This window comes from Clinocottus analis, unplaced genomic scaffold (genome assembly GCF_023055335.1).
Source record: "Clinocottus analis isolate CAN_PGR_092001 unplaced genomic scaffold, fCliAna1.0.p SCAF_41, whole genome shotgun sequence".
NCBI classification, from domain to species: Eukaryota; Metazoa; Chordata; class Actinopteri; order Perciformes; family Cottidae; genus Clinocottus; species Clinocottus analis.
The window spans coordinates 517,420-542,419 of NW_027176165.1; the positions used below are offsets into that span (position 1 = coordinate 517,420).

Below are 25,000 nucleotides of genomic sequence, written 5' to 3' on the forward strand. Positions count from 1 at the left end.
ACTGCTTTATCACACACGCAAACATTTCAACCTGATACGAATATTTTAATGTCTGTCATCATTTTCTAATTCCATCACATTGCATTACCGCCCCTCATGTCATATACATGTTATATACATGTTATATACATGTCATATACATGTTATATACATGTCATATACATGTTATATACATGTCATATACATGTTTTATACATGTCTTATACATGTTATATACATGTTATATACATGTCATATACATGTTATATACATGTTATATACATGTTATATACATGTCATATACATGTCATATACATGTTATATACATGTCATATACATGTCATATACATGTTATATTCATGTCATATACATGTCATATACATGTTTTATACATGTCATATACATGTCATATACATGTTATATACATGTCTTATACATGTTATATACATGTCATATACATGTCTTATACATGTTATATACATGTTATATACATGTCATATACATGTTATATACATGTCATATACATGTCATATACATGTTTTATACATGTTATATACATGTCATATACATGTCATATACATGTTTTATACATGTTATATACATGTCATATACATGTCATATACATGTTTTATACATGTTATATACATGTCATATACATGTTATATACATGTTATATACATGTCATATACATGTTTTATACATGTTATATACATGTCATATAGATGTCATATAGATGTCATATACATGTTTTATACATGTCATATACATGCTTTATACATGTCATATAGATGTCAGATACATGTCATATACATATTATATACATGTCATATACATATCGTATATGTATTTTCTATGTATAAGTGGTAGATGTAATGTAAAATAGCAGTAATATATTTGAAGTAATTATTTTATATAACCAGCACATGTTTAGTGTTTTAAATCAGGATTCTGAACCTTTTGAACCTCGGGGCCAACTTTTCAAGTACAAAGTGATCAAATATTAACGCTGTATTCAGAGCTGCCAACTTTTCAAAAAACTTGGCGTGAGATTTTGTCTCCTACAAATCATGTTCCCCCAGAACTAAAACACATTTTAAACTACGTTGAAGCGTTTTTCGTTGGTGTTTGACGTATTACAAATACCACTGTGACATGTATACGTTGCTTACACACATATTTTAGTTTCATTCTTTATTACAAATACGTTTATAATCGTGTGTTTGTGTTATTGTTTTCTTGCTTTCTTGCTGGATTTAAGCATATTTTAATTTCTAAACTCTGTGGAGGAAGAGAAAAGGGCGGTGTGAGGCGGTAACGGCCGGTCTGAAGACCCGTTGGTGTGAGGTTGATGATGTGCCGGTAACGGCCCGCGTCGCGCCGGGTCCGGGACGGTAACGGCCCGCGTAGCAAAGGGTCCGGGACTGTAACAGCCCGGGTCCCCGGGTCCGGTCTTCTCTGAGTCGGGTTGTCAGCTGCAGCTGACGCTGACGTGAAACATATTCAAACGAGCGGAAAGAGCCCCGAGACACAACATCCGGTTTTCAAAGTAGTGACTGATGAGGATGTTCAGAACATTTCTGACCACATCCAACATGTCAACCGTACTGGTCATACAGACATGTTTTAATACGTTAAACACAAACAAACTGTACAGTTAAGATGCACGTTGTAAAGTGTGTGTGAGTAAAGTGTGTGTGTGTGTGGGTATAGTATGTGAGTATTCTGTGTGTGTATAGTGTGTGTGTGTGTGTGTGTGTGTGTGTGTGTGTGTGTGTGTGTGTGTGTGTGTGTGTGTGTGTGTGTTAGGACATGAGCATGCAGCATGTGTTCATGCAGCTGAGTGTAGAGAGGAGGGCTTGTCACAGTTCTTCTGCAGACGCTGTGTGTGTGTGTGCATGTGTTCGTGCATGCATGTGTGCGTGTGTGTGTGTGTGTGTGTGTGTGTGTGTGTGTGTGTGTGTGTGTGTGTGTGTGTGTGTGTGTGTGTGTGTGTGTGTGTGCGGACCAGGCCTGATTGAATTGGGCTGACTTAATAACCTCACCGTACCGGGTGGGTGGAGCCCATTAGAGCAGCAGTCTGGATTTCAATGCCTTCACCAGCAACGTTGTCAGGGAACTGAATTGCTCATATAAGCAACTGAATGCACTTAAACATGCATGTACACACACACACACACACACACACACACACACACACACACACACACACACACATGCACGCATATGCCAGCAAATCACTTCTCTATGATGGTGTCGTTTCCTGCAGGATGTGCTGGAGAGTAAACCCACGTGAGGCATCAGCAGTGACTCACTGCTTCAGCTCTGGTGGATCTCTGAATATCAGCCCCGCTTTCTGTAATATCATTATGACGTTTTCTTTGGTGGTAATGTCCAAGGAGTTTTGAACATGACACCTTACACTAAGGTGTAAGTTCCTTACACTAAGGTGTCATCACTGTGCAGCGGGCTCATCCCAGATGAACCAAAGCAATGAGCTCATGAAGCTGCAGCCCCTTTCAAAGGAATATGTAAATATCTTGGAAACCAGTTTTTAGTACAGACTACAGGCGGGAGGTGGTTAGCCTAGCTTAGCATGAGTAGTACTCCTATCAACTGCTCCAAAATATCCCAAGCAATATGTTCACACATTGATTATTTCACACACAGAGTTGTGGTTTTAGAGGAGATACATTATGCAGCTGCTGTTTGCAATAACCACCAGAAACACTTTACTCTCAGAAAAGAACACATAAGTGTCTTTCACCAAATATTTCATCCATAAAGAAGTGATGATCAGGTGAGCTTTTAGTCGCGCTCTCTCTGTGCTTACCAGCCATGTTATCTGAGTCAATGCGCTCTAAAGGAGCAAGAGAACACCGTCACGGCTCATGTGGTCACCTTTCCTTCTGCAGCCCACTAAAGCCTCACTAAAGCCTCATGTTGGTCACATGACCGACGTTGTCCTCCCTGCTGCTCCTTTGTCCTTCTTGGACGTGTTGCATCATGAACTGCTGCTATTCAATGCGTGATGTACTTCTCATTTCATTTGGTGTCAGTCTTCTACTTAAGTCTGTGTTTCCATGAGTTTCACATATTGTATTTTCATAATCACTGAGAAAGGAGGTGGACTCTGCTGGTGAGCTGCTATTCCTACAGCTCAGAGAGAGAGACGTCACAGCAACAGGAGAGCAGGAGGTTCATGCTCCTTCTGGTGACGCTGCACTGGTGTCTGTCTTCACTTTGACAGACCTCTCCCTGTATGCTAATGCAACAATACTGCTGTTAATGCAACAATACTGCTGTTAATGCAACAATACTGCTGTTAATGCAACATGTACTGCTGTTAATGCAACAATACTGCTGTTAATGCAACATGTACTGTTGTTAATGCAACATGTACTGCTGTTAATGCAACATGTACTGTTGTTAATGCAACATGTACTGCTGTTAATGCAACATGTACTGCTGTTAATGCAACATGTACTGCTGTTAATGCAACATGTACTGCTGTTAATGCAACATGTACTGCTGTTAATGCAACATGTACTGTTGTTAATGCAACATGTACTGCTGTTAATGCAACATGTACTGTTGTTAATGCAACATGTACTGCTGTTAATGCAACATGTACTGCTGTTAATGCAACAATACTGCTGTTAATACAACATGTACTGCTGTTAATACAACATGTACTACATGTAATACAACAACATGTACTGCTGTGCTGTCAAACTGCACAACATGAATGCTAACAGTGAGTTAGCATTGGACAACAGAGGGAAAGTTCAAAAGTCCTCCACTGCAGTATTTCAGAGTGTTTCCTGTAAATAGAGTTTTATTATAGTCAGTTTTATGATAACTTGGGTCTTATTGATGCTTCCATTGTACTTTGCATCATCACTGTATCACCTGAGATATCTTTGCACACGGCAACCTGTGCATGTTTTCTCCATCAAATTAAGCAAAATATGAAATGGTGTCATATTTGTTGATTCCAGCTGATAGTGTTGTGTGTTGTATGAACACAAGAGACTCAGGCAGGAACTCCCATGCTGCCGTGAGATGCTGTGAGAGCATCATGTGCCTCTCCACCAGATCGACAGTGCATTGAGCTCCTGGTGCAGAGCCTCCTCAGCTCGTCTGGATCCAAACAGCTGCAGTGCTTCAGTCCTCTGACTCTCAGCTCAGCGCCGCTCGCTTCAGTAACATTGTGTTCAGTAGCTTACACACCGTCTCATGGCAGGAGTGAGGTGGCTCCGTGCTAAGACTTGACGTGGTCTTGTGTGTTCGTACATGCAGGGTGAGTCTGGAAGGAGGTAACATGTTAAACTATCTGTTTTTAAATTCTACCATTTTCATAAAGATAGTTCCACATGAATCCAATCAATAGGCAGTTGTTCCCCCATAACCTCTTAATGAACTTGACTCCATCTCTTGTTAGCATCTGACCCTGAAGCCACACGTTAGCATCTCGTTGTGTTTCAGTCTGCTGGTGAAGCCCTGAGCGCTCTGACTGAGGCAGCTTTAATATGCAACATGGATTCTTTTGGATGACTCTGCTGCTGCACACACACACATAAAGTGCTCATCTAATTGGGTGTTTGTGGATATTTTGTGGCTTGCTATGACATAACTTCAAAATGACAGTTAATACATGCTCTGCATTCTTACAACGAGGCTGAGTCTCTTCTTGGAGAGCTTTAGTTTGACTCGTTCCAACATGTTTCTTCCATAATTGCTTGAAGGATGTGCAGCAGTGCTGAGGACATTTATTTAAACACCCAACACATCTGGAGGCAGAGTGCCACCTGCAGTGTGTAACTTCAGTTCGAGAAGGGGTTGCAGTGTCCAGTGCATGTCGACTCACTTCCTCTGGCTTTTGTACACTATTCGGCTCAGAGGAAGCCAGCGGCTGGAGCAGAGAGGCCGTCACGTTTGGTGTCACCCAGTCGGTAATCAGCTTGTCTGAAAGCGGCCTGTAGAAGTTCTGAAGACAGGAGGTCACCTCGTGGGGAGAGAAGGAGGGTTCGTCCTCAGGATGAGCAGCTGGTCCATCCATGTAATTCTCATCTTGCAGACTTATGGTCATTAATAGTGACACTGACGTGTTTTCAGAACACAATGTGGTTTCTTTTGGATGACCATTGATCTCAGAGTCAAACTGTGAACTTGTGTGTTCACAGAGCCAGCGGTGGCTCAGAGGTAGGGCACATCGTCAAGGCCCCCATGGGCCCCGGGCCGTTCCTGCAGCGTGTGAATGTATGAATGTTCGTCCTGATGGGCAGCTGGTGAATGGGTGAATGATGAAAAGTCGGATAAGAACACTCCATTTATCTTTTCTTGTAAGTTTGGACTCTCAAGCTCAATTTACCAAGTTTGAAGTGCTGAGAACACAAGTTTGAATTTGGCATAATTTTGATTGACAAAGGCCTTTGTTTTGCTTTAGAGGGTTATAACTGCATGAAGCTGACATTACTCCTCCACTAAATGCTGGTTGTTGGTGTGTTCTATGTGTAATACAGGCAGTGTAACATGTGAGGGAAACACAGCTCAGGATACTTTACGAGCTTCTCGTGGTTCTAGTCGCAGTCAGGTTGCCAAATGACTGAAATGAGTTTTGCAAAATTAATGAAAATTTGTCATAACTGTATCTTGTGAAAAAGGTTTATGCAGCGTTTGCTTTGAAGATCTAACCTAACGTTCTGACCCGTGCATCATTACTAGTTACTAGTTACTAGTTACGTTACATGCAGTTTCACAATCATTTCAACTGTGATTTGATTCGTTCAACATGTGTATTCCCAACATCTAAATCTCTGATCTTCTATTTCTGAGCTTCAACAGCCTCACTCTACTTTGAAACAATTAAGGCCCAATATTTAATGTTCTTCTGGTATTTCTTCTGGCAGCATCCAAGTTGTTGTCTTTCCTTCATTTCCTACGTTTGAGCTAAATGTCTGATGTTAGCTGCTAGCTGTGTGGTTGGAGTCACCATGAAGTTACATCATTAAGATGGTAGTTATATCATTAAGATGGTAGTTACATCATTAAGATGGTAGTTATATCAATGAGATGGTAGTTACATCATTAAGATGGTAGTTATATCATTAAGATGGTAGTTATATCATTAAGATGGTAGTTATACCATTAAGATGGTAGTTATACCATTAAGATGGTAGTTACATCAGTAAGATGGTAGTTACATCATTGAGATGGTAGTTATATCATTGAGATGGTAGTTACATCAGTGAGATGGTAGTTATATCATTAAGATGGTAGTTATACCATTAAGATGGTAGTTATATCATTAAGATGGTAGTTATATCATTGAGATGGTAGTTATATCATTGAGATGGTAGTTATATCATTGAGATGGTAGTTACATCAGTGAGATGGTAGTTATATCATTAAGATGGTAGTTACATCATTAAGATGGTAGTTATATCAATGAGATGGTAGTTACATCATTAAGATGGTAGTTATATCATTAAGATGGTAGTTATATCATTGAGATGGTAGTTACATCAGTGAGATGGTAGTTACATCAGTGAGATGGTAGTTATATCATTAAGATGGTAGTTATATCATTGAGATGGTAGTTACATCAGTGAGATGGTAGTTATATCATTAAGATGGTAGTTATACCATTAAGATGGTAGTTATATCATTAAGATGGTAGTTATATCATTGAGATGGTAGTTATATCATTGAGATGGTAGTTATATCATTGAGATGGTAGTTATATCATTGAGATGGTAGTTACATCAGTGAGATGTTACATCATTGAGATGTTACATCATTGAGATGTTACATCATTGAGATGTTATATCATTGAGATGTTATATCAGTGAGATGTTATATCATTGAGATGTTATATCAGTGAGATGTTATATCATTGAGATGTTATATCAGTGAGATGTTATATCATTAAGATGTTATATCATTGAGATGTTATATCATTAAGATGGTAGTTATATCATTGAGATGGTAGTTATATCATTGAGATGGTAGTTATATCAGTGAGATGGTAGTTATATTATTAAGATGGTAGTTATATCATTGAGATGTTATATCATTGAGATGTTATATCATTGAGATGTTATATCATTGAGATGTTATATCATTGAGATGTTGAAAGTAATTCCATACAAACCTCACATTGCACAGCCGTGCTTTCATCTGGTAACTCATGTTTTGTGCTGAAAGGAAAATAGAAAGCTCTGTGTCTTTGCTGCTGAAAGCCGCTCGTCTGTCTTCCTCGCTCGCTGTCGTCTCAGACGTACTGTGGACTGGCACGGCCTCAGCAACGGGCATATTGATATGATTATGATGAGAGCCAGTCTGTGTTTGCTGTGTAGAAACCTTGTGAGGAGCTGTGTCTCAGCAGCATCCCCAGCTTCCCCTGAGCCAACAGAGGCAGTGCTGCTCTGACTCAGTGCTGCTCTGACTCAGTGCTGCTCTGACTCAGTGCTGCTCTGACTCAGTGCTGCTCTGACTCAGTGCTGCTCTGACTCAGTGCTCCTGGTGTAACAGTGTGTGACACGGCACAGCTCTGCAGACACGCACCGAGAGGCAGGAAACCAACCAGACTCACAGGAAACACCCCCTGCTGCTCCGTCACATGAGCAATACACTATCGAACTTTCCAAAAAACTATGACGTGATTTCAGAGAAAAGCAGACTGCTGCCATCACTTCATCCAGGAGACACCTGTTGAGAGTTTAACAAGGTGTTACAAATGCACAACATTTGAATAGTGCAAAGTCTTTGTGGATCGGTCTGATAAACAAAGTGAATGAGGATGAACGTGACGGTGATGGAGGGTCACATCTATCTGAAATGAAAACTGACAGCAGCAGAGAGAACCCGTCATCATGAGCAGCAATAGGATTCATTTGGAGTCAAAGTGAAGTGAAGAGAAGCAGAACTGGCTGGAAAATAAAAACAATCTTCTTAAATATGCTAAAAAGCTCAGTAGCATCGATGGCAGCAGCACATCTGGCTGATGATTGTCGGTGTGTTCATCACTACAAATGACACATGGTCTTCTCCTGCATTGTTAAATGAACTCAGTGAAAAACTAAACATTCTTGACCAAAACATTTCAGATGGCCGTAATAAAATAATTTAATAACACTTTAATTGTTCATTTCAAACATCATTCACGTATTAAATACCATGCAGAACTGTGCTATTATTGTAGGTTGAACCTTTGTATTAGTAGACAATGCATTGACTGGTGTCGTCCACCAACTGTCAGCGGGTCCTGTGTGTCAGCAACTAGTCATCTTATATTTTCAGATCGCCTGAGAATGAAATTGTGTAATGAATGTATTAATTGTGCTTGTATCGCCAGCTGTGTGAACACTGATCTCAGCAGCTGATCAGCGTTGTGGCTCCAGAGGGATACAGAGGGTTATCACGTCCTTTGTGACGATGCTCTGTGTTCAGGGCTAATGCACACAGCCCACAGGCCTCTGGAGGCCAGAGAGAGCTCCTCTCCAATCAGCCCGCTCTGAAGAGAGATGGAGCGAATAAATAAATATTTGATTAGGTTTCACTGTGAATGAATTAGCCCAGTTCCAGAGTGCATCTTTTCCTCTTTGATAAGCGCTGTGCACAGTATGACTGCAGTATACTGTATTTGAGGCATATACAGCTTTACTTACTTGTGATACGTCCAATCTTATCCAAAAATATGTGCTGGAATGCTAAAATGGATCATTATGATTTTATTCTTATGTCACTAAATCATGTCAGTCAGACACTCTGGTCTCTGCTGTCAGCGGTGAACATCCTCTCTGTCTGTCTCTGGCTGTCCACTGACTCCTGGTGATGACCTTTGACCCCTTGCCAGTAAACGCCGTGACTGCTTTTGGTCCTGTGCTCACAAACAGCTGATACCTTTTACATTTATTTTTGGACGGTAGATAAGTCTTCTTGCTGTAATGTGCTCTGGAGAAAGATCAAGGAGGACATTAAGATGAGATACCGAAACCCTTTTAACAGACACAGGACTAACAACCATTTCTTTTAATGTCATCTAAGTTCATCTCTGAAGCAGCTGAGCTGTTTATTCACTGAAAAAGTTATAGTGCTCAAATCCCAAGCCAAAATGTACAAGATGTCAGTAAATATCGTGGATACAATCTCACAGTGGAGAAAAAACTGAAAAAACACAATGACATCATGGTGACACACTTAAAACACAACGAGCTAGTTTCTCATTTTGACAAAGCTCCAGAGACACAGATGATATTATACAACTATATAGTATATCTGGTTGTATAGAAGTCTATGCTTCATGTGTTAAAGCTGCATTCTCTCTCCTGACCACCAGGGGGCGACTCCTCTGGTTGTATAGAAGTCTATGCTTCATGTGTTAAAGCTGCATTCTCTCTCCTGACCACCAGGGGGCGACTCCTCTGGTTGTATAGAAGTCTATGCTTCATGTGTTAAAGCTGCATTCTCTCTCCTGACCACCAGGGGGCGACTCCTCTGGTTGTATAGAAGTCTATGCTTCATGTGTTAAAGCTGCATTCTCTCTCCTATAGTTGATTTCAACATCTCCCTTTTGACAGTAATTTCATGTCATCTTTTTTTTTAAGCTCTACCTTTTTTTAGAACAAAAACTAAACCTAAACCATCATTCCAAACAAATCATTCCCCCCTAACCCAGCAGACAGGTAGAGTTCAAGAGGTTGTTAATAAAATACATGTAATATGTATGCGTATGTGTCAGTGGAGGTCCGTGGTGTTGGCCATTAGGCCAGCTGTGATCGCAGCAAAGAAAAAAAAAAGTCTGCTCCACCACGAGCCTACAGGGCGAGGGCACCGATCCACGGACCTGCGAGGTGCGCATGACGCACACTGCCCCTCACTTTTATTGTGCAACAGGGTTTCAGATCCCTCTGACTCGCGTTAGACTCCTCGGTCCGTGTTTCAAGACGGGTCGGGTGGGTTGCCGACATCGCCGCAGACCCCTGATGCCCTTTACTGAGCCGATCCCCGCCCTGGAGACGCAACGCGGCACTAATGACAGCGCGCCCCGGTGGACAGAGCAGGGGGCAGCATGGGGAGAAGTCACGAGCACATATTCCACGGACCCGGGCAGCGGCGAGGTCTGGGCACGAGCGCTCTAAAGCAGATGATCGGAGTCGGCGTGCCACCTTCGGCTCGAGCCTTTCCAAGCCGACTTAGAGCCGGCGGCACGACAGTGGAGGAAATGCACCGGGCAGCTCATCAAGGAGAGAGCACAACCCGTCATGTCAACAACAATGCATGTTGTCTAAATCTATCAGCAGAGCCACGACACTGGCCCTGCACAGTGCAGATAAGACATGCAGCAAGAAGAGGCCGCGGGTAGAAGCACCAGCAGCCCCAGGTGCAGCAGCAACTACGTAGCTCCCCCTCATCAGAGTGAGTAGACAGAACCAGAAGCAGCTAGCAGGCGCACCGTGTTTAACGGAGAGAGAGAAGACAGAAGGAAGAAAGAGAGACATAGAGAAAGACAGAGGTGAGATGTGATTGGTCAAAGAGGGTTAAGGAGCGTCAAGCTGCCAGCGACCTGCTACAGGAACAGGAAGCAAGGCAGCAGGAGACAGGAGCTGGAACATGACAACACAATCAAATAGTGAAAAATAATTTCATTACATGTTGTTATGAAATAGATATAACTTTTAATTATAAAAAAAGTTTATATATATATATATATATATATATATATATATATATATATACATATATATATATATATATATATATATATATATATATATATAATTTGTTTTAATGTAAAATAACTTTAGGCCTGCTTAGGCCAGCAGAGAAGGCCTTGCTGGCCCTGACGGCCCGCCACTGGTATGTGTTAATATGTCACTCTGGATACTAGAATAACCTGATCGATGAATGAAACATCCACAAATTCACAGCAGTATTATCTCCTCCATGTTCCAGGCTTAGTGAAGCCCTTCATGGGTTTGCAGGTTGTTTCTGTATAAATAGATGAAGCTTTTTGTCAGGTTTTAGAGGAAGAATCACTAGATTTAAAATCTGTTTTGGAATTTTGACAAATCAAAACAGTCAAAGATACTGAATATCACAAAACATGTCAGCTGGTTGAGAGCTCCATAATAAATAGTGACACCACTCCCTGAAACCTAGATCAGTCAAATTCTAGTGGACATAAACTCTGCTCAGTATAGCAGTAAAGAGCCGTGATGGGAATTGAGGTGCTTGCCTGGCATCGATGGACATGACTTTCCAGGCCATTTGTTTAAATGGACTTTATTCCCGGGAAGTGGAGGATCCTGCTGGGAAACGTGAGCTGTGCTCCTCACTCCTTCACCCTGATCCTCCAATACACATCCACTGTAGAGAGATGTGACTGCAACAGAGCAGAAGCAATAGTTAGTTATTTAGTTTCTGTTCTCCGGAAATGTGGTTAATTTAGAGAATATTTATACAATCTGTTGTTTTTATTTGTCAGCCAAAGCATGTGTTGGAGTATTGTAGGTAAATGGGTTTTCATTTCATACTACATATCAACACTCACCCATTCACACACTGATGGCAGAGGGTGGGTTCAGAACTCGACCCAAAGACACTTTGACATGCGAGCAGCCAGGGATTGAATCACAGACCTCCGGTTTAGTGGATGACCCATTAGCCTTCAAAAGAGGGGATGACATACACCATTGTCATGGCAATGTATAGGGAACTATTCATTTACAAATACTACTATGCTGCTGTGCTGCTATACTGCTATGGTATGGCCATATCAGGACATTTCTCTTGAATGTGAGAGGTGATGTCAGTGGCAGAGCTGCTGGGCCATCAGAGGATCAGCAGTTTGATCCCCGGTTTCGCTCGCCCACGTCGATATGTCCTTGGACACAAAACTTAACCCCACGTTGCTCCCGTAGCTGTGCACATGGTGTCTGCATGTTGTATGAACGTGAGTTAGTTATGATGAACAGGTGCCACCTTGCATAGCCTTGTGATCAGTGTATGAATGGGTGAATGATGAGATGTAGTGTTAAAGCGCTTTGAGCGGTTGTAGGACAAGAAAAGCGCCATACAAGTACAATCCTTTTGCTATTTTACATTTGTCTTTTAACAAATGTTGTATGTCTAGTTTCAGAATTGCTGATTGTGACATGTGTTAAATGTGAATCCTTACGGCTTCATCTTGTGGCGAATTAAATTCAACAGCCTTAAGAGACAAAACAAAATCATTTTTGAACAAATGCTTTGTTCTAACAAGCATCCTCTCAAATGTTGAGAACAGCTGCTTTGGTGTTAGCATCTCTGTGTACATCTTGCACATGGGATGATGAGGCCAGATGCACTGATGGAATAATCTTTCTGAGACGTTCTATGAACAGGAAGGTGATATATATATATATATATATATATATATATATATATATATATATATATATATATATATATATATATATATATATATATATATATGCAGGGGCATCAAATAAAGCCATGCAGCTTATGTTTTCTGGCTGTATTTGAGTGCCACACCCAAATTCAAATGATTGAATAGGCTCTTTATAGACCTGGTTAGCTTCCCCTCTTCAGTCACGTTATGTTTTTGTCTACATGCCAGACAGTGATGAGTGTAGTTTATTGAACGCCATCTGTCATTATGTTAAGCTGATGTCCATTATACTGGCTTTGGCTCCAAGCTCACACTGAACTCACAGCATTGATTTGCACTTACTGTCATTCACAGAGATGGGCCAGTCTCTTTGTACTGCGCCAGTACAACATAAATGGCTTGAGGATTGCTTTAGAGATGCCCATCGATAACTCTGAATTATACACATGATAAATTAAGAAACATTTGAAAAATCCCAACAATTTTTTTCCTCTCTGTATGTTGTTCAGGATCCATAAATTATCAACCGAAACTGCAATGTTGAGGCCGATATTGATAGTAGGGATATCTGTCAACTATGTAATGACAGATATTCATATCACATAAACAAACACACATTTTTGAAAGATTACACACAAATTGCCCACTCAACACATGGCAAGTTGCCCAATGCATCACACATATCGACCAGTCAGTGGCCTACTTCGAAAAATACCCAGACACTTCACATTATTTTGGATGATGACAAAGAAATTACATCAAGTTTTTTTGTTTTTTTTCATTTGGCTCATTTACATGGAATAAAATGAGTTGGCTATGGTAACACTCCAGAAAGTGTGCTAGATAAATGTGGTTAACTCTGGGTTAGCGTCAGATGGAAAGACCACACAAGAAAGAAACTGGAATCGGAGAGTTGAATTAGTAAAACTACAGTGTTTCCTCTAAGTTTACAGCTTCTTCTTTTGTGAAGGGGGGATCTCGAGGTCAGCTTTTGGCAAAAAGCCAAGAATCAGTGAGTCACGCATGTGCAAGCGTAACCTGTTAAACAGCATAACGTCAACATTTAATCGAAACAGGCTGCACAAAGTCCCTTGGCCCTTTTGGCCCTTGGCCTTTTGCGCTTGGCCTTTGGCCCTCTTGGCCTTTGGCCCTTGGCCTTTGGCCCTCTTGGCCCTTGGTCTTTGGCCCTTGGCCTTTGGCGCTTGGCCTTTGATCCTCTTTGGCCTTGGCCTTTGTCCCTTTTGGCCCTCGGCCTTTGGCGCTTGGCCTTTGGCCCTCTTGGCCGTTGGCCTTTGGCCCTTTTAGCCCTTAGCTCGTGGCCCTTGGCGCTCAGCCCGTGGTCCTGTGAAACAGCTCAAAAACGGCTTTGTCTGCAAGCAAGCGACACAAGTGTTGAGTAGGCCAGAGTGATTGACGTTTAATAACACCTAAAACAAAGTTAGATGGGCGGAAGCGATTAGATGAGTAAAGAAGATGTAAAACATGAGTGTGAATACAGATCACGAGGAGTATAAATATTGGCTCTTTGCCCACAGGGCCCTTTGCCCAAGGGGACTGGGCAAGGGGAATGGGCAAGGGGCCTGGGCAAGGGGACTGGGCAAGGGACTTGGGTAGGGGGCCTGGGCAAGGGGACTGGGCAAGGGACTTGGGTAGGGGGCCTGGGCAAGGGGACTGGGCAAGGGACTTGGGTAGGGGGCCTGGGCAAGGGGCCTGGGCAAGGGGAATGGGCAGGGGTCCTGGGCAAGGGGCCTGGGCAAGGGGCCTGGGCAAGGGGAATGGGCAGGGGTCCTGGGCAGGGGGGCTGGGCAAGGGGCCTGGGCAAGGGGACTGGACAAGGGGAATGGGCAAGGGGAATGGGCAGGGGGACTGGGCAAGGGGACTGGGCAAAGGGAATGGGCAAGGGGCGTTGACTAGGGGACTGGGCAAGGGGAATGGGCAGGGGTCCTGGGCAAGGGGAATGGGCAGGGGGACTGGGCAAGGGGACTGGGCAAAGGGAATGGGCAAGGGGCGTTGACTAGGGGACTGGGCAAGGGGAATGGGCAGGGGTCCTGGGCAAGGGGAATGGGCAGGGGGACTGGGCAAGGGGACTGGGCAAGGGGAATGGGCAAGGGGCGTTGACTAGGGGACTGGGCAAGGGGAATGGGCAGGGGTCCTGGGCAAGGGGCCTTGGCAAGGGGACTGGGCAAGGGACTTGGGTAGGGGGCCTGGGCAAGGGGCCTGGGCAAGTGGAATGGGCAAGGGACTTGGGTAGGGGGCCTGGGCAAGGGGCCTTGGCAAGGGGACTGGGCAAGGGACTTGGGTAGGGGGCCTGGGCAAGGGGCCTGGGCAAGGGGACTGGGCAAGGAGTTTTTCTTTTTTTTTCTTTTTCACAATAGTAATAGTATCCAGATCATTTTCCAAGTATTAACATATGACACGTTGTCATTCGAAAACTAGAGATATTTGTATTTCACATCGCACAACAATAGGGCTCTCCATCAGGAGCTGAATACTTTAATCTGCTCCCTGACCGTACAGTAACGGTGTATATGTGTATGTAAAGAACAGCCTGTTACCTTTCTAAGTGTAGTGTTGGTCTCGAGAGAGATCAGCCTCCTTTGTTTCTATGTTACACCTTCGGTTATCTCCACTGTGGCTTCCTCTCTCTCTTCTCATCTGCTGGCTTTGCATCCCTCTCACCCTCCTGTTCTCTTCTTATCTCTGTCTGATTCACAGTGCCTATACATCTCCATGAGATGTGTTACAGTGTAAAGACAAAGGGCTGTTCAGTGTTCAGAACAGTGAACAGCAAACCAGCATGTGCAACCACAGGCATGAACACATATCAGTTGTATGTTCAGATATGAATAAAAAAGGTTTTACTGCCACCCATAGGACGAATTAACCAGAGGATACATAATAACTGTAGTTCTATAGTTACTTTTTTTTCGATTCAAATTTTTTAAACACAACATGTTGTATAATAAACATGAGTTCAGTTAAAAAAAATGCATTTCTATAGATTAACATAGATTCTCAACTTTAAATATCTTCGACATTGAAATGCTGTTTGCACATTAATGTATATATCAGTGGTATAATATGTAAAGTAAATAATAATAATACTTATATTGACTATTTTGAATACTTTAAGTTAGGGGTGAACTGGAATAGTTGATGTTCCAGCCTGATTTGACTGACACGCTCACTGTTAAATCATTTCCGTGGTGGGATAATGTGGCCGTCATGACCCACGAGGTTGCCGGTTCCATCCTTGGTCTTCCCATAGTTTGCATGTTGGATGTCCTTGAGCAAGACACTGTTCCCTGTGCTTCACAAGGCCACTGCTCTTTAACTTTTAAAATGCAGATAATACATTTCCTCATTGTGGGACTAATAAGTGACTCATTTATTTTTATTGTGAGAGTGAATCATAACAGACCAGACGACAATAGATCAGAGCAATCTGATAGTTTAACTATGAACATAACAATGTCAGGGACACCCGACTAAGAATGTACGCTGCGACTACTTTTGTACCTTTACTAGAACCAACGTATCTTTAGAGTACTGACGGTGGAGGTAGGACATTTACAACCTCACCTTTCATGTCAACATGTTTCAGCGTTAGAGTATCATCATTAACTCATGGCCATAGGCCGGCTGTGTCTTTATGTGTCAAGACTTAGAAAGCTGATTACCACAGTTTGTGCAAAGGGAAATTATTCTCATATTTTCCACAGTGTTTTGATCTGCTTTGATTTTATTATTATTCATTCTACTTATTATTCAATTCACTTCTTGTTCCGTGGCTCTGTCTGTTCCTCCAGACATTGTCCTGAGTCCAGCTGGAGTCTTCCTCACCCTCATCATTGCTCGTCCACACTTGTTATTTCTAGCCTTTGTCTTCTCTCTGGGGATAACAGTGCAGTCAGAACCCTGGAAACCTCCTCTTCTTTCTTTTCTCCTCCCTGCAGCTGCAGGAGGATGTTTTCTTGGCACCAAGCCAATTCAGATTATGGTGGCGTTATGAATATTCATTTAAATAGGACATTTCAGGGTCAGTCAGAACACTGCGTGCAGTATTGGGCGTTTAGCTCTGCTGGACTCACAACGCTCCATCTGGTTTCATTTCTTTCATTCGCTGTACCTGGTTTTGTTTAAAGAGTTTGTAAAGATGGGACGTGGCCGCTCGTTAGAGGGGTGTTGGTCCAATGCAGGAACTTCGTGGAATGTGATGTCCTTCACTGTGTTAAGGACATTTTGGGGTTCGTGGTCATGAATTCCTTGATCGGCTGTTCTGGGTCGTCATCTTGTGTGCGCTCTGAGAAACTGATGAGTTCTGATGGAAGTAATGTGTGTTGGAGGGGTTTTTTTCCTTGGTTTGTGTGGTTATTGGTTCTTGGCTGAATTCAAGGCTTTCACGGAGCTGCTGGAAATCTCTGTGGAGTGTGAGAGGTAATCAGAGCTGTTGCTGGTCGAGTCCGGAGAGTTGGTCAATTTAAATCAAAAAGTCACTGACCTCTTCTGTACAGCTTGACTTGTGAATGGATTGATTGTTGGCATCACTTGTTTGGTGGGGAGGCAGAGTTGTCTCTGGCTCGATCCCACCTCCACCCTGAGGAACTCAGACTTTGAGGCTCCCGTGAAGTGCTTGAGGGTTTAGGGGTGTCACATGGTGGAGTGCCTGAGGGCTCTGTGGCAGACATGTTGAGCCCTTTATGAACCCCTTCATAATTTAAAATGACTTCTCATCTTGAGAGGAAGACGTTCAAATCAGTGAATGAAAAGTAGAAAATAAATGGAGAATTGTATGCAATATTTGTATATGTAGTCATGTGATGTTGCAGCAAAGTGCTGTCATCCATGTTTACACCATCAAGCCCTGAAGACTCTCACACTCACCCACTCAGAGCTGACTCAGTGAGTCCCAGAGGGTTCAGGACTTGAAGGTTCAGGGCTTGAGGGTTCAGGGCTTGAGGGTTCAGGGCTTGAGGGTTCAGTACTTGAAGGTTCAGGGCTTCAGGGTTCAGGGCTTGAGGGTTCAGGGCTTGAGGGTTCAGGGCTTGAGGGTCCTGTCTTGATTGTTTTTGGTTTTGGCCATGGTGAAAGTATATTAAATACCAAAGTATTTCCTAACAATGCATACACCATATGGTTTGGCTTAACAGTGCATATATTGCTCAGATCCACTATATTTAACTGATCAACAGCTGGACGTTACTGCTTTATTGTTCCATGTGTTACTGACTCACAACAGACCTGGAGTGGAACCACAAAGACTGTGAAACCTTTTGCCCACGCTCAATGTCTTTGTCCTGTGCCATCATAAATTAAACAAATGAAGAAGCTCTTTGCTCAGTTGCACTCATCCTTCATCTCGCTCCACTGACTGTGAGACACAGGATGTTTCCATGCTGCTGCCTGGTCCGCTTTCCCAGATCTCAATATTTGGTGAAGCTTTCAGGGACATTAGAAGGGCTGCTCTGCTCGCACATGTGGACTCAAGAGGATGCAGTGGTACTCCGTCTCCACGGCCGTTAATATGGAAGCTGCCTGTGCACCAGCGCTCCCCAAGTCTACTCACACCAACGAAGCCTTAAACTGCTGTTGATTCAGGCATTTTGAAGAAATAACTATGTAAAACAAAAAGCTGCAGTTCTTCAACAGAGTGTAGCGTATGTAAACATGTGTCCTGTCTTTTTCAGGCTGTAAATACTGAAGAGTAGCTGCAGCAGAGTGGGCAGGTGAGAGGGATGGAGCTGATGGGGTGGGTGTGGCTAACAGGTGAGACTGATGGAGCTGATGAGGTGGGTGTGGCTAACACGTGAGAGGGATGGAGCTGATGGGGTGGGTGTGGCTAACAGGTGAGACTGATGGAGCTGATGAGGTGGGTGTGGCTAACAGGTGAGACTGATGGAGCTGATGAGGTGGGTGTGGCTAACAGGTGAGAGTGATGGAGCTGATGGGGTGGGTGTGGCTAACAGGTGAGACTGATGGAGCTGATCAGGTGGGTGTGGCTAACAGGTGAGACTGATGGAGCTGATGAGGTGGGTGTGGCTAACAGGTGAGAGGGATGGAGCTGATGAGGTGGGTGTGGCTAACAGGTGAGACTGATGGAGCTGATGGGGTGGGTGTGGCTAACAGGTGAGAGGGATGGAGCTGATGAGGTGGGTGTGGCTAACAGGTGAGACTGATGGAGCTGATGAGGTGGGTGTGGCTAACAGGTGAGAGGGATGGAGCTGATGGGGTGGGTGTGGCTAACAGGTGAGAGGGATCGAGCTGATGAGGTGGGTGTGGCTAACAGGTGAGACTGATGGAGCTGATGGGGTGGGTGTGGCTAACAGATGAGAGGGATGGAGCTGATGAGGTGGGTGTGGCTAACAGGTGAGACTGATGGAGCTGATGAGGTGGGTGTGGCTAACAGGTGAGACTGATGGAGCTGATGAGGTGGGTGTGGCTAACAGATGAGAGGGATGGAGCTGATGAGGTGGGTGTGGCTAACAGGTGAGAGGGATGGAGCTGATGGGGTGGGTGTGGCTAACAGGTGAGAGGGATGAAAGTGAGACGGGTACATTCCAGGATCCAGATATTCAGATATTCCAAGATCCAGATATTCTGGAATCCTGCATGACGTTCTGAAATACGGAAGGAATTCCAGAACCTGGACTTTGAATGAAGCCTCAAACTATTCGGTCTCGCCCTGCTTATGGATATGATTTGCAGAAAACTTGAGGGATCATTTCAAAGCTCTTTCAGACGTCGGCTGGCATCTCAGCCCACGCTCCGATGTAAATGTCAATCTTTTCTTTTACTACAGGTTCATATTTTCTAGTACACCGTAGAGATGGTCAATCTGAGAGTTTATCCGCAGTCCGCTGAGGCTCATTTGAAAACTGAAGGAAAGTCGAGACTCGTTGCTGCGCCTTTATTTTGAAATCAATGATCACAAAAAAACCATCTCTGTTTAAAGTTGTGTGTAGTGTAGCGTGTTATGATGCACAGTGATGGAGTGATAACCTGAGGTCATGTTGGAGCATCACGTCGGTGGTGGAGCGAGATGCTACGTGGAAGGAAATCACGGCGTCACGTTGTAATGGATCATGAATACGTGCTTCACGTTGTCCTCGCTCCTGCAGAGTGTTTTCACTAAACAGGAGTCAGCACTCAGACACGGACACTAGATGTACAGGCGTGGGCTTAGTATTGGGCTGAAGGCAAAGATTAGGTTGAGTTTTCTATTTCATCTCATTAAAAAAAGAACCGGTATTTTCTGTTTCAAACAGCTTTCATGAACTGATAATGGAGCTCATGTATTTCACTCTGAGTTGCTTTATGAATGCTTTATCAGGCTCGCTCAGAGCTTGATGAATACTTTGTTGACATATTTTAATCTTCACAAGTTGCATGAGCTATATACATATATTATATCTCTGAAACGTGTCAGTTTAACTTGCTGTTATTGCCAATTAAAGATAGATTCTTAGTGTCTCCCTTCACAAATATTCATCATGTAATCATGTTAATAATATTTATAGTATTTGTCTTATTCCCTTTCATCTTCCCTGATTTTAGTGTTCTTTTATTAAGTCCATTTGAAAATGAATAGCATGTTTCTTTCTGCTACAGCATGAACATCCACTCTGTACAATGCTTGTACTTTGTGACAGACAGACAGACAGATGACAGACAGACAGATGACAGACAGACAGATGACAGACAGACAGATGACAGACAGGCTCCATGCATTATGGTTAGACACTGTTATATCTCTGTTCAAACTGAATGTCATTGGTTGTTAATAGGACTCTGGTTAACATACATGGATCTTCATGTGTGTGTAAATGATCTCTCACGTTGATGTTGTTAAAGCTGTTATGGTTCCATATCCGATGTCTTCCTGCCTGTGCAGTGAAAGCAGAGTAAGCTGAGCAGCTCTAAACACACAGGATGTGTTCAGGCACCGTGTTCAGTGTGGGTAAAAGCCCAAACACAATGACTGTAGTTACACGCATTAAATGGAATGAAATCAACTTAAACATGAGGACACCGTGACGCAGCCTGTGGAGGAGGTGTGGTTCAAATAGAGGTTCATCGTGAACACTTGAACACTTTCATAGGACCAGATTACTGTGTTGGTTCTGTAAGCAGCTCTGCTAGAACATCATTACGATGATCAACCTGTTGCTGCCTCATGTGCTTGTTCACCAATGACAATGATCGTAATGATGATGTTAAGAATGAAGCACCTGTAATGATGTTTCAGTTACGCAGCTGCTGCCTGAACACTGCTTCCTTTGTCCCTGCTGTGTGCAGCATGCTGGCCACCGTGGGAGCCGACTTTGACCTGACCACGCTGCGGGCGGTGAGAGTGCTGCGGCCGCTGAAACTCGTCTCTGGCATTCCAAGTAAGTCAGCTTCACTTTTTCACACATCATTCCAGGGGGTCAAAACCCGAAACCCCGGTGTGACGCGGGCTGTTACCGGCACCTTCAACCCCGTTATCGGCCTCAGGCCGGCGGGCAAGCGGTCTTCAGACAACAGTAACACCACAGTCTGAGTCATTTCAGCCTTCACGCTGTTTTGGGTTTTTGACAGATTGTGGGCTTTATCAATCTCTTCAGGTTAAGAATCTCTCCCGGTGTGATTAGACACTATATAATAGCAGATGACCGTGTTTTACCCTTCTCACTTTTTCCCCATGTTTCCTGTCTCTCCTCATATTGTCACTCTCCGATAAAGACAATTAACAAAACAATCAAAATAACGTTTTAATAAAAAACATGTTAGCTTCTGTTTTTCTCCTCTGCATCAGGTCTTCAGGTGGTGTTGAAGTCCATCATGAAAGCCATGGTGCCTCTGCTGCAGATCGGCTTGCTGCTCTTCTTTGCCATCCTCATGTTCGCCATCATCGGCCTTGACTTCTACATGGGCAAGTTCCATCGCACCTGCTTCAGAATCGACACAGGTGAGCAGAGGAAAGTGAGGGAGGAAGCAGTGTTGATGTGCACCATACGCTGATAGAACCTGATTCATCTCTGTTGTAACGGCTTACATTTCATTTAGCGAACACTTTTATCCAAACAACGGACTGAGGTCAACTTACATGAAATGTATAGACATCAAGTTTTTACTCAGTCCAACCGTGAAAAACACCCAGTTTTGAAATTACTTATTGATTTTTCTGCAAAGCATAAGGCACACATTTGGAAGAGGCTCCAAGTCCCATTGACAAACCCGTTTTTATAACAAGGTGCCCCCTTTTATGATATGTTCCAATTATGTCCCTGAACTATGATATGCTGAGGCTGCACGGTGGTGTAGAGGTGTAGAGGTCTGGAGGTGTAGTGGTGTAGAGGTGTAGAGGTCTGGAGGTGTAGTGGTGTAGAGGTGTAGAGGTCTGGAGGTGTAGTGGTGTAGAGGTGTAGAGGTCTGGAGGTGTAGTGGTGTAGAGGTGTAGAGGTCTGGAGGTGTAGTGGTGTAGTGGTGTAAAGGTCTGGAGGTGTAGTGGTGTAGAGGTGTAGTGGTGTAGTGGTGTAGAGGTGTAGTGGTGTAGAGATGTAGTGGTGTAGTGGTGTAGAGGTGTAGTGGTGTAGAGGTGTAGTGGTGTAGAGATGTAGAGGTCTGGAGGTGTAGTGGTGTAGAGATGTAGTGGTGTAGTGGTGTAGAGGTGTAGTGGTGTAGTGGTGTAGAGGTGTAGTGGTGTAGAGGTGTAGAGGTGTAGAGGTGTAGAGGTGTAGTGGTGTAGAGGTGTAGAGGTGTAGAGGTGTAGTGGTGTAGAGGTGTAGTGGTGTAGAGATGTAGACGTCTGGAGGTGTAGTGGTGTAGTGGTGTAGTGGTGTAGAGGTGTAGTGGTGTAGAGGTGTAGAGGTGTAGAGGTGTAGTGGTGTAGAGGTGTAGTGGTGTAGAGATGTAGACGTCTGGAGGTGTAGTGGTGTAGTGGTGTAGTGGTGTAGAGGTGTAGTGGTGTAGAGGTGTAGAGGTGTAGAGGTGTAGTGGTGTAGTGGTGTAGAGGTGTAGTGGTGTAGTGGTGTAGAGGTGTAGTGGTGTAGAGATGTAGAGGTCTGGAGGTGTAGTGGTGTAGAGATGTAGTGGTGTAGTGGTGTAGAGGTGTAGTGGTGTAGAGGTGTAGTGGTGTAGAGATGTAGTGGTGTAGAGATGTAGAGGTCTGGAGGTGTAGTGGTGTAGAGGTGTAGAGGTGTAGAGGTGTAGAGGTATAGAGGTGTAGAGATGTAGAGGTGTAGTGGTGTAGTGGTGTAGAGGTGTAGAGGTGTAGAGGTGTAGTGGTGTAGTGGTGTAGTGGTGTAGAGCTGTAGTGGTGTAGTGGTGTAGAGGTGTAGAGGTGTAGAGGTGTAGTGGTGTAGAGGTGTAGAGGTGTAGAGCTGTAGAGCTGTAGAGGTGTAGAGGTGTAGTGGTGTAGAGCTGTAGTGGTGTAGAGGTGTAGAGGTGTAGTGGTGTAGAGGTGTAGAGGTGTAGTGGTCTAGTGGTCTAGAGGTGCACTGTCTCCCTAAAGCACCTCACTGGCCTGATTGGGACTCGACCCCTCTGTGTGGAGTCTGCACGTTCCCCGGGTCGGTTCCCCGGGTTCTTGGTCTTCCTCCCACAGTCCTGAGACGTGCAGCTCAGGTTATTCGGAGGCTTTGAAGCGGTTTGGGTAACTGGACCAGAATCAAAGACCATAAACAACCGGTACACAGTGTGGTCCGCTCCCCAGCCGTGACCCAGGGTTCAGGCCGAGGCTGATATCATCACCACTGAAACTCTGTTTGAGTCACAGAGGATAAAAACAGCCACTCTGTGTATCAGTGTAGTGGAAGCCATATATTATTCATATGCTATTTGACATGTCCTCCTTTTCGTCTAAGAAAGAGTACTTTTACATAATACATCCCAGCCTTCTCTCAGGATATCTCGGTGTGTTCTGAGTGTGTGATGATGTGTGTGTGTGTGATGATGTGTGTGTCTGCAGACGAGCAGGCAGCAGACTTCCCCTGCGGCCTGGAGGCTCCAGCCAGGACCTGCGCCAACGGCACAGCCTGCAAGGAGTACTGGACCGGACCCAACTTTGGCATCACCAACTTTGACAATATCCTCTTCGCAGTTCTCACGGTTTTCCAGTGCATCACGATGGAGGGATGGGTGGACATCCTGTACAACGTGAGTCCACTTCTGAGTGCTGTTGCTTAAGAACCGTGGAGCAGAGGCAGGATCAACAGCAGCCTGCCTGCAGAGTCAGCTAGCTCATGTCTTACCCCATGTGGCTGCTCACAAAGGTACACTTAACTTCACCCAACAACAACTCCTCATTAGCATATTCTTCAAGAATGCCGGTTGCTCCCATTAATCACAGCTTCCTATCAACGGCAGATTTGTTACTTGATGCTAATTGGTTAGGACAAAACAAAACACATTCTAATCCTATAATCTCACAGAAGCATGCTGCCAAGCTGAATGAAGTGACAATCAGGCCACAATATACCTTCAACTATTCATGATCATTACAACTGAGGAGGTATTCAACCAGACAGGAAATACACATGGACAATAAGAGGAGACGAGAGTAACAAAACAAAACAGGAAAACAAGACAGACGATGTGCAAAAACAAATTTAATCTCCAAAATTTGAGGAGATTACTGTTATGCTTCAACTGCACAGTCTAGTGGCACAGATATTAACAGGAAGCACATTTGTGACACACATGCAGTAGACTAGTTTGTAGATCTTAGTGGTGGTTGTTTATGGATTCAGAACTATAGGACTTATGCATGGGCTGTTCTGCTGGCATTGAATACTGTAGTTTTATATCTGTAGAGGTGTGATAACATTTAGTGTCCTTCCAGCTAAGTAAGTTACAAAGCAGTCTGTAAAAGCCAGTGAGCACAACAGTCTGCCTCCTTCCCTCTCAGCTTTCCTCTGGGATGCTCAGAGGGAGCATGAGGAGCATGACTCAACAGCCATCCTCCCATCAGCAGCACAGCTTCACTGCTAGCAGGAAGCACATCAGCTCTCTGCCATTTGCACAAAGTCAAGATTATATCATGCCAACAAAACAATAATGCAAGAGGTTAAATGATTAAACAGCTATTGTTTTGCAGTGTGAGTTTGTCCTCGTAGGGTTGAGAGAGGGCAACAGATTGGGCAACAGATCCGGTTCAGTCTGGTTCAGTCTGGTTCAGACTGGTTCAGTCTGGTTCAGTCCCGTTCAGACTGGTTCAGTCCAGTTCAGTCTGGTTCAGTCTGGTTCAGTCCAGTTCAGTCTGGTTCAGACTGGTTCAGACTGTAGCGTGTTTGTGGTTACAGGAATGTGCTGCGGTGTATTAAATCAGCGTGATAGAAGACAAGTTTACTCAAAACAGTTATAGTAACATTTATACAAAAAGCAGAAAGAATTTAGAAAAGAAAATAACTTGTATTTTACAAAACTAACAGTTTGATGATGGAACACAAAAAATTATTATTATTTTTTATTTTTATTCTCTTCATTACAGTTTTTTTATTTTCAAATGACGCATATGGTTGCTTTTCTTTATACTATAAAACAACACAATATGTTAACAGTTTATCTAAGCGTGACTCTGATGAAGTGAGGTAAAATAGTGTTTGTTATTAATTTAGTACAGAATATAGCCCATCTATGATTAGTGTG

The 25,000-nt window shown here is 43.7% G+C and overlaps 1 protein-coding gene across 15 annotated transcripts in view; it reads left to right on the forward strand.

Moving 5' to 3' along the window:
• The window catches only part of cacna1ba (calcium channel, voltage-dependent, N type, alpha 1B subunit, a), a 94,717-nt gene that overhangs the window by 7,213 nt on the left and 62,504 nt on the right, over positions 1-25,000 (forward strand). For all 15 annotated transcript variants that reach the window (XM_068598862.1, XM_068598858.1, XM_068598849.1 and 12 more), the window contains exons 4-6: positions 20,669-20,760; positions 21,168-21,320; positions 23,322-23,509. In XM_068598862.1, coding sequence (XP_068454963.1) covers positions 20,669-20,760; positions 21,168-21,320; positions 23,322-23,509 — 433 coding nt within the window. The remainder of the gene's footprint in view (positions 1-20,668; positions 20,761-21,167; positions 21,321-23,321; positions 23,510-25,000) is intronic.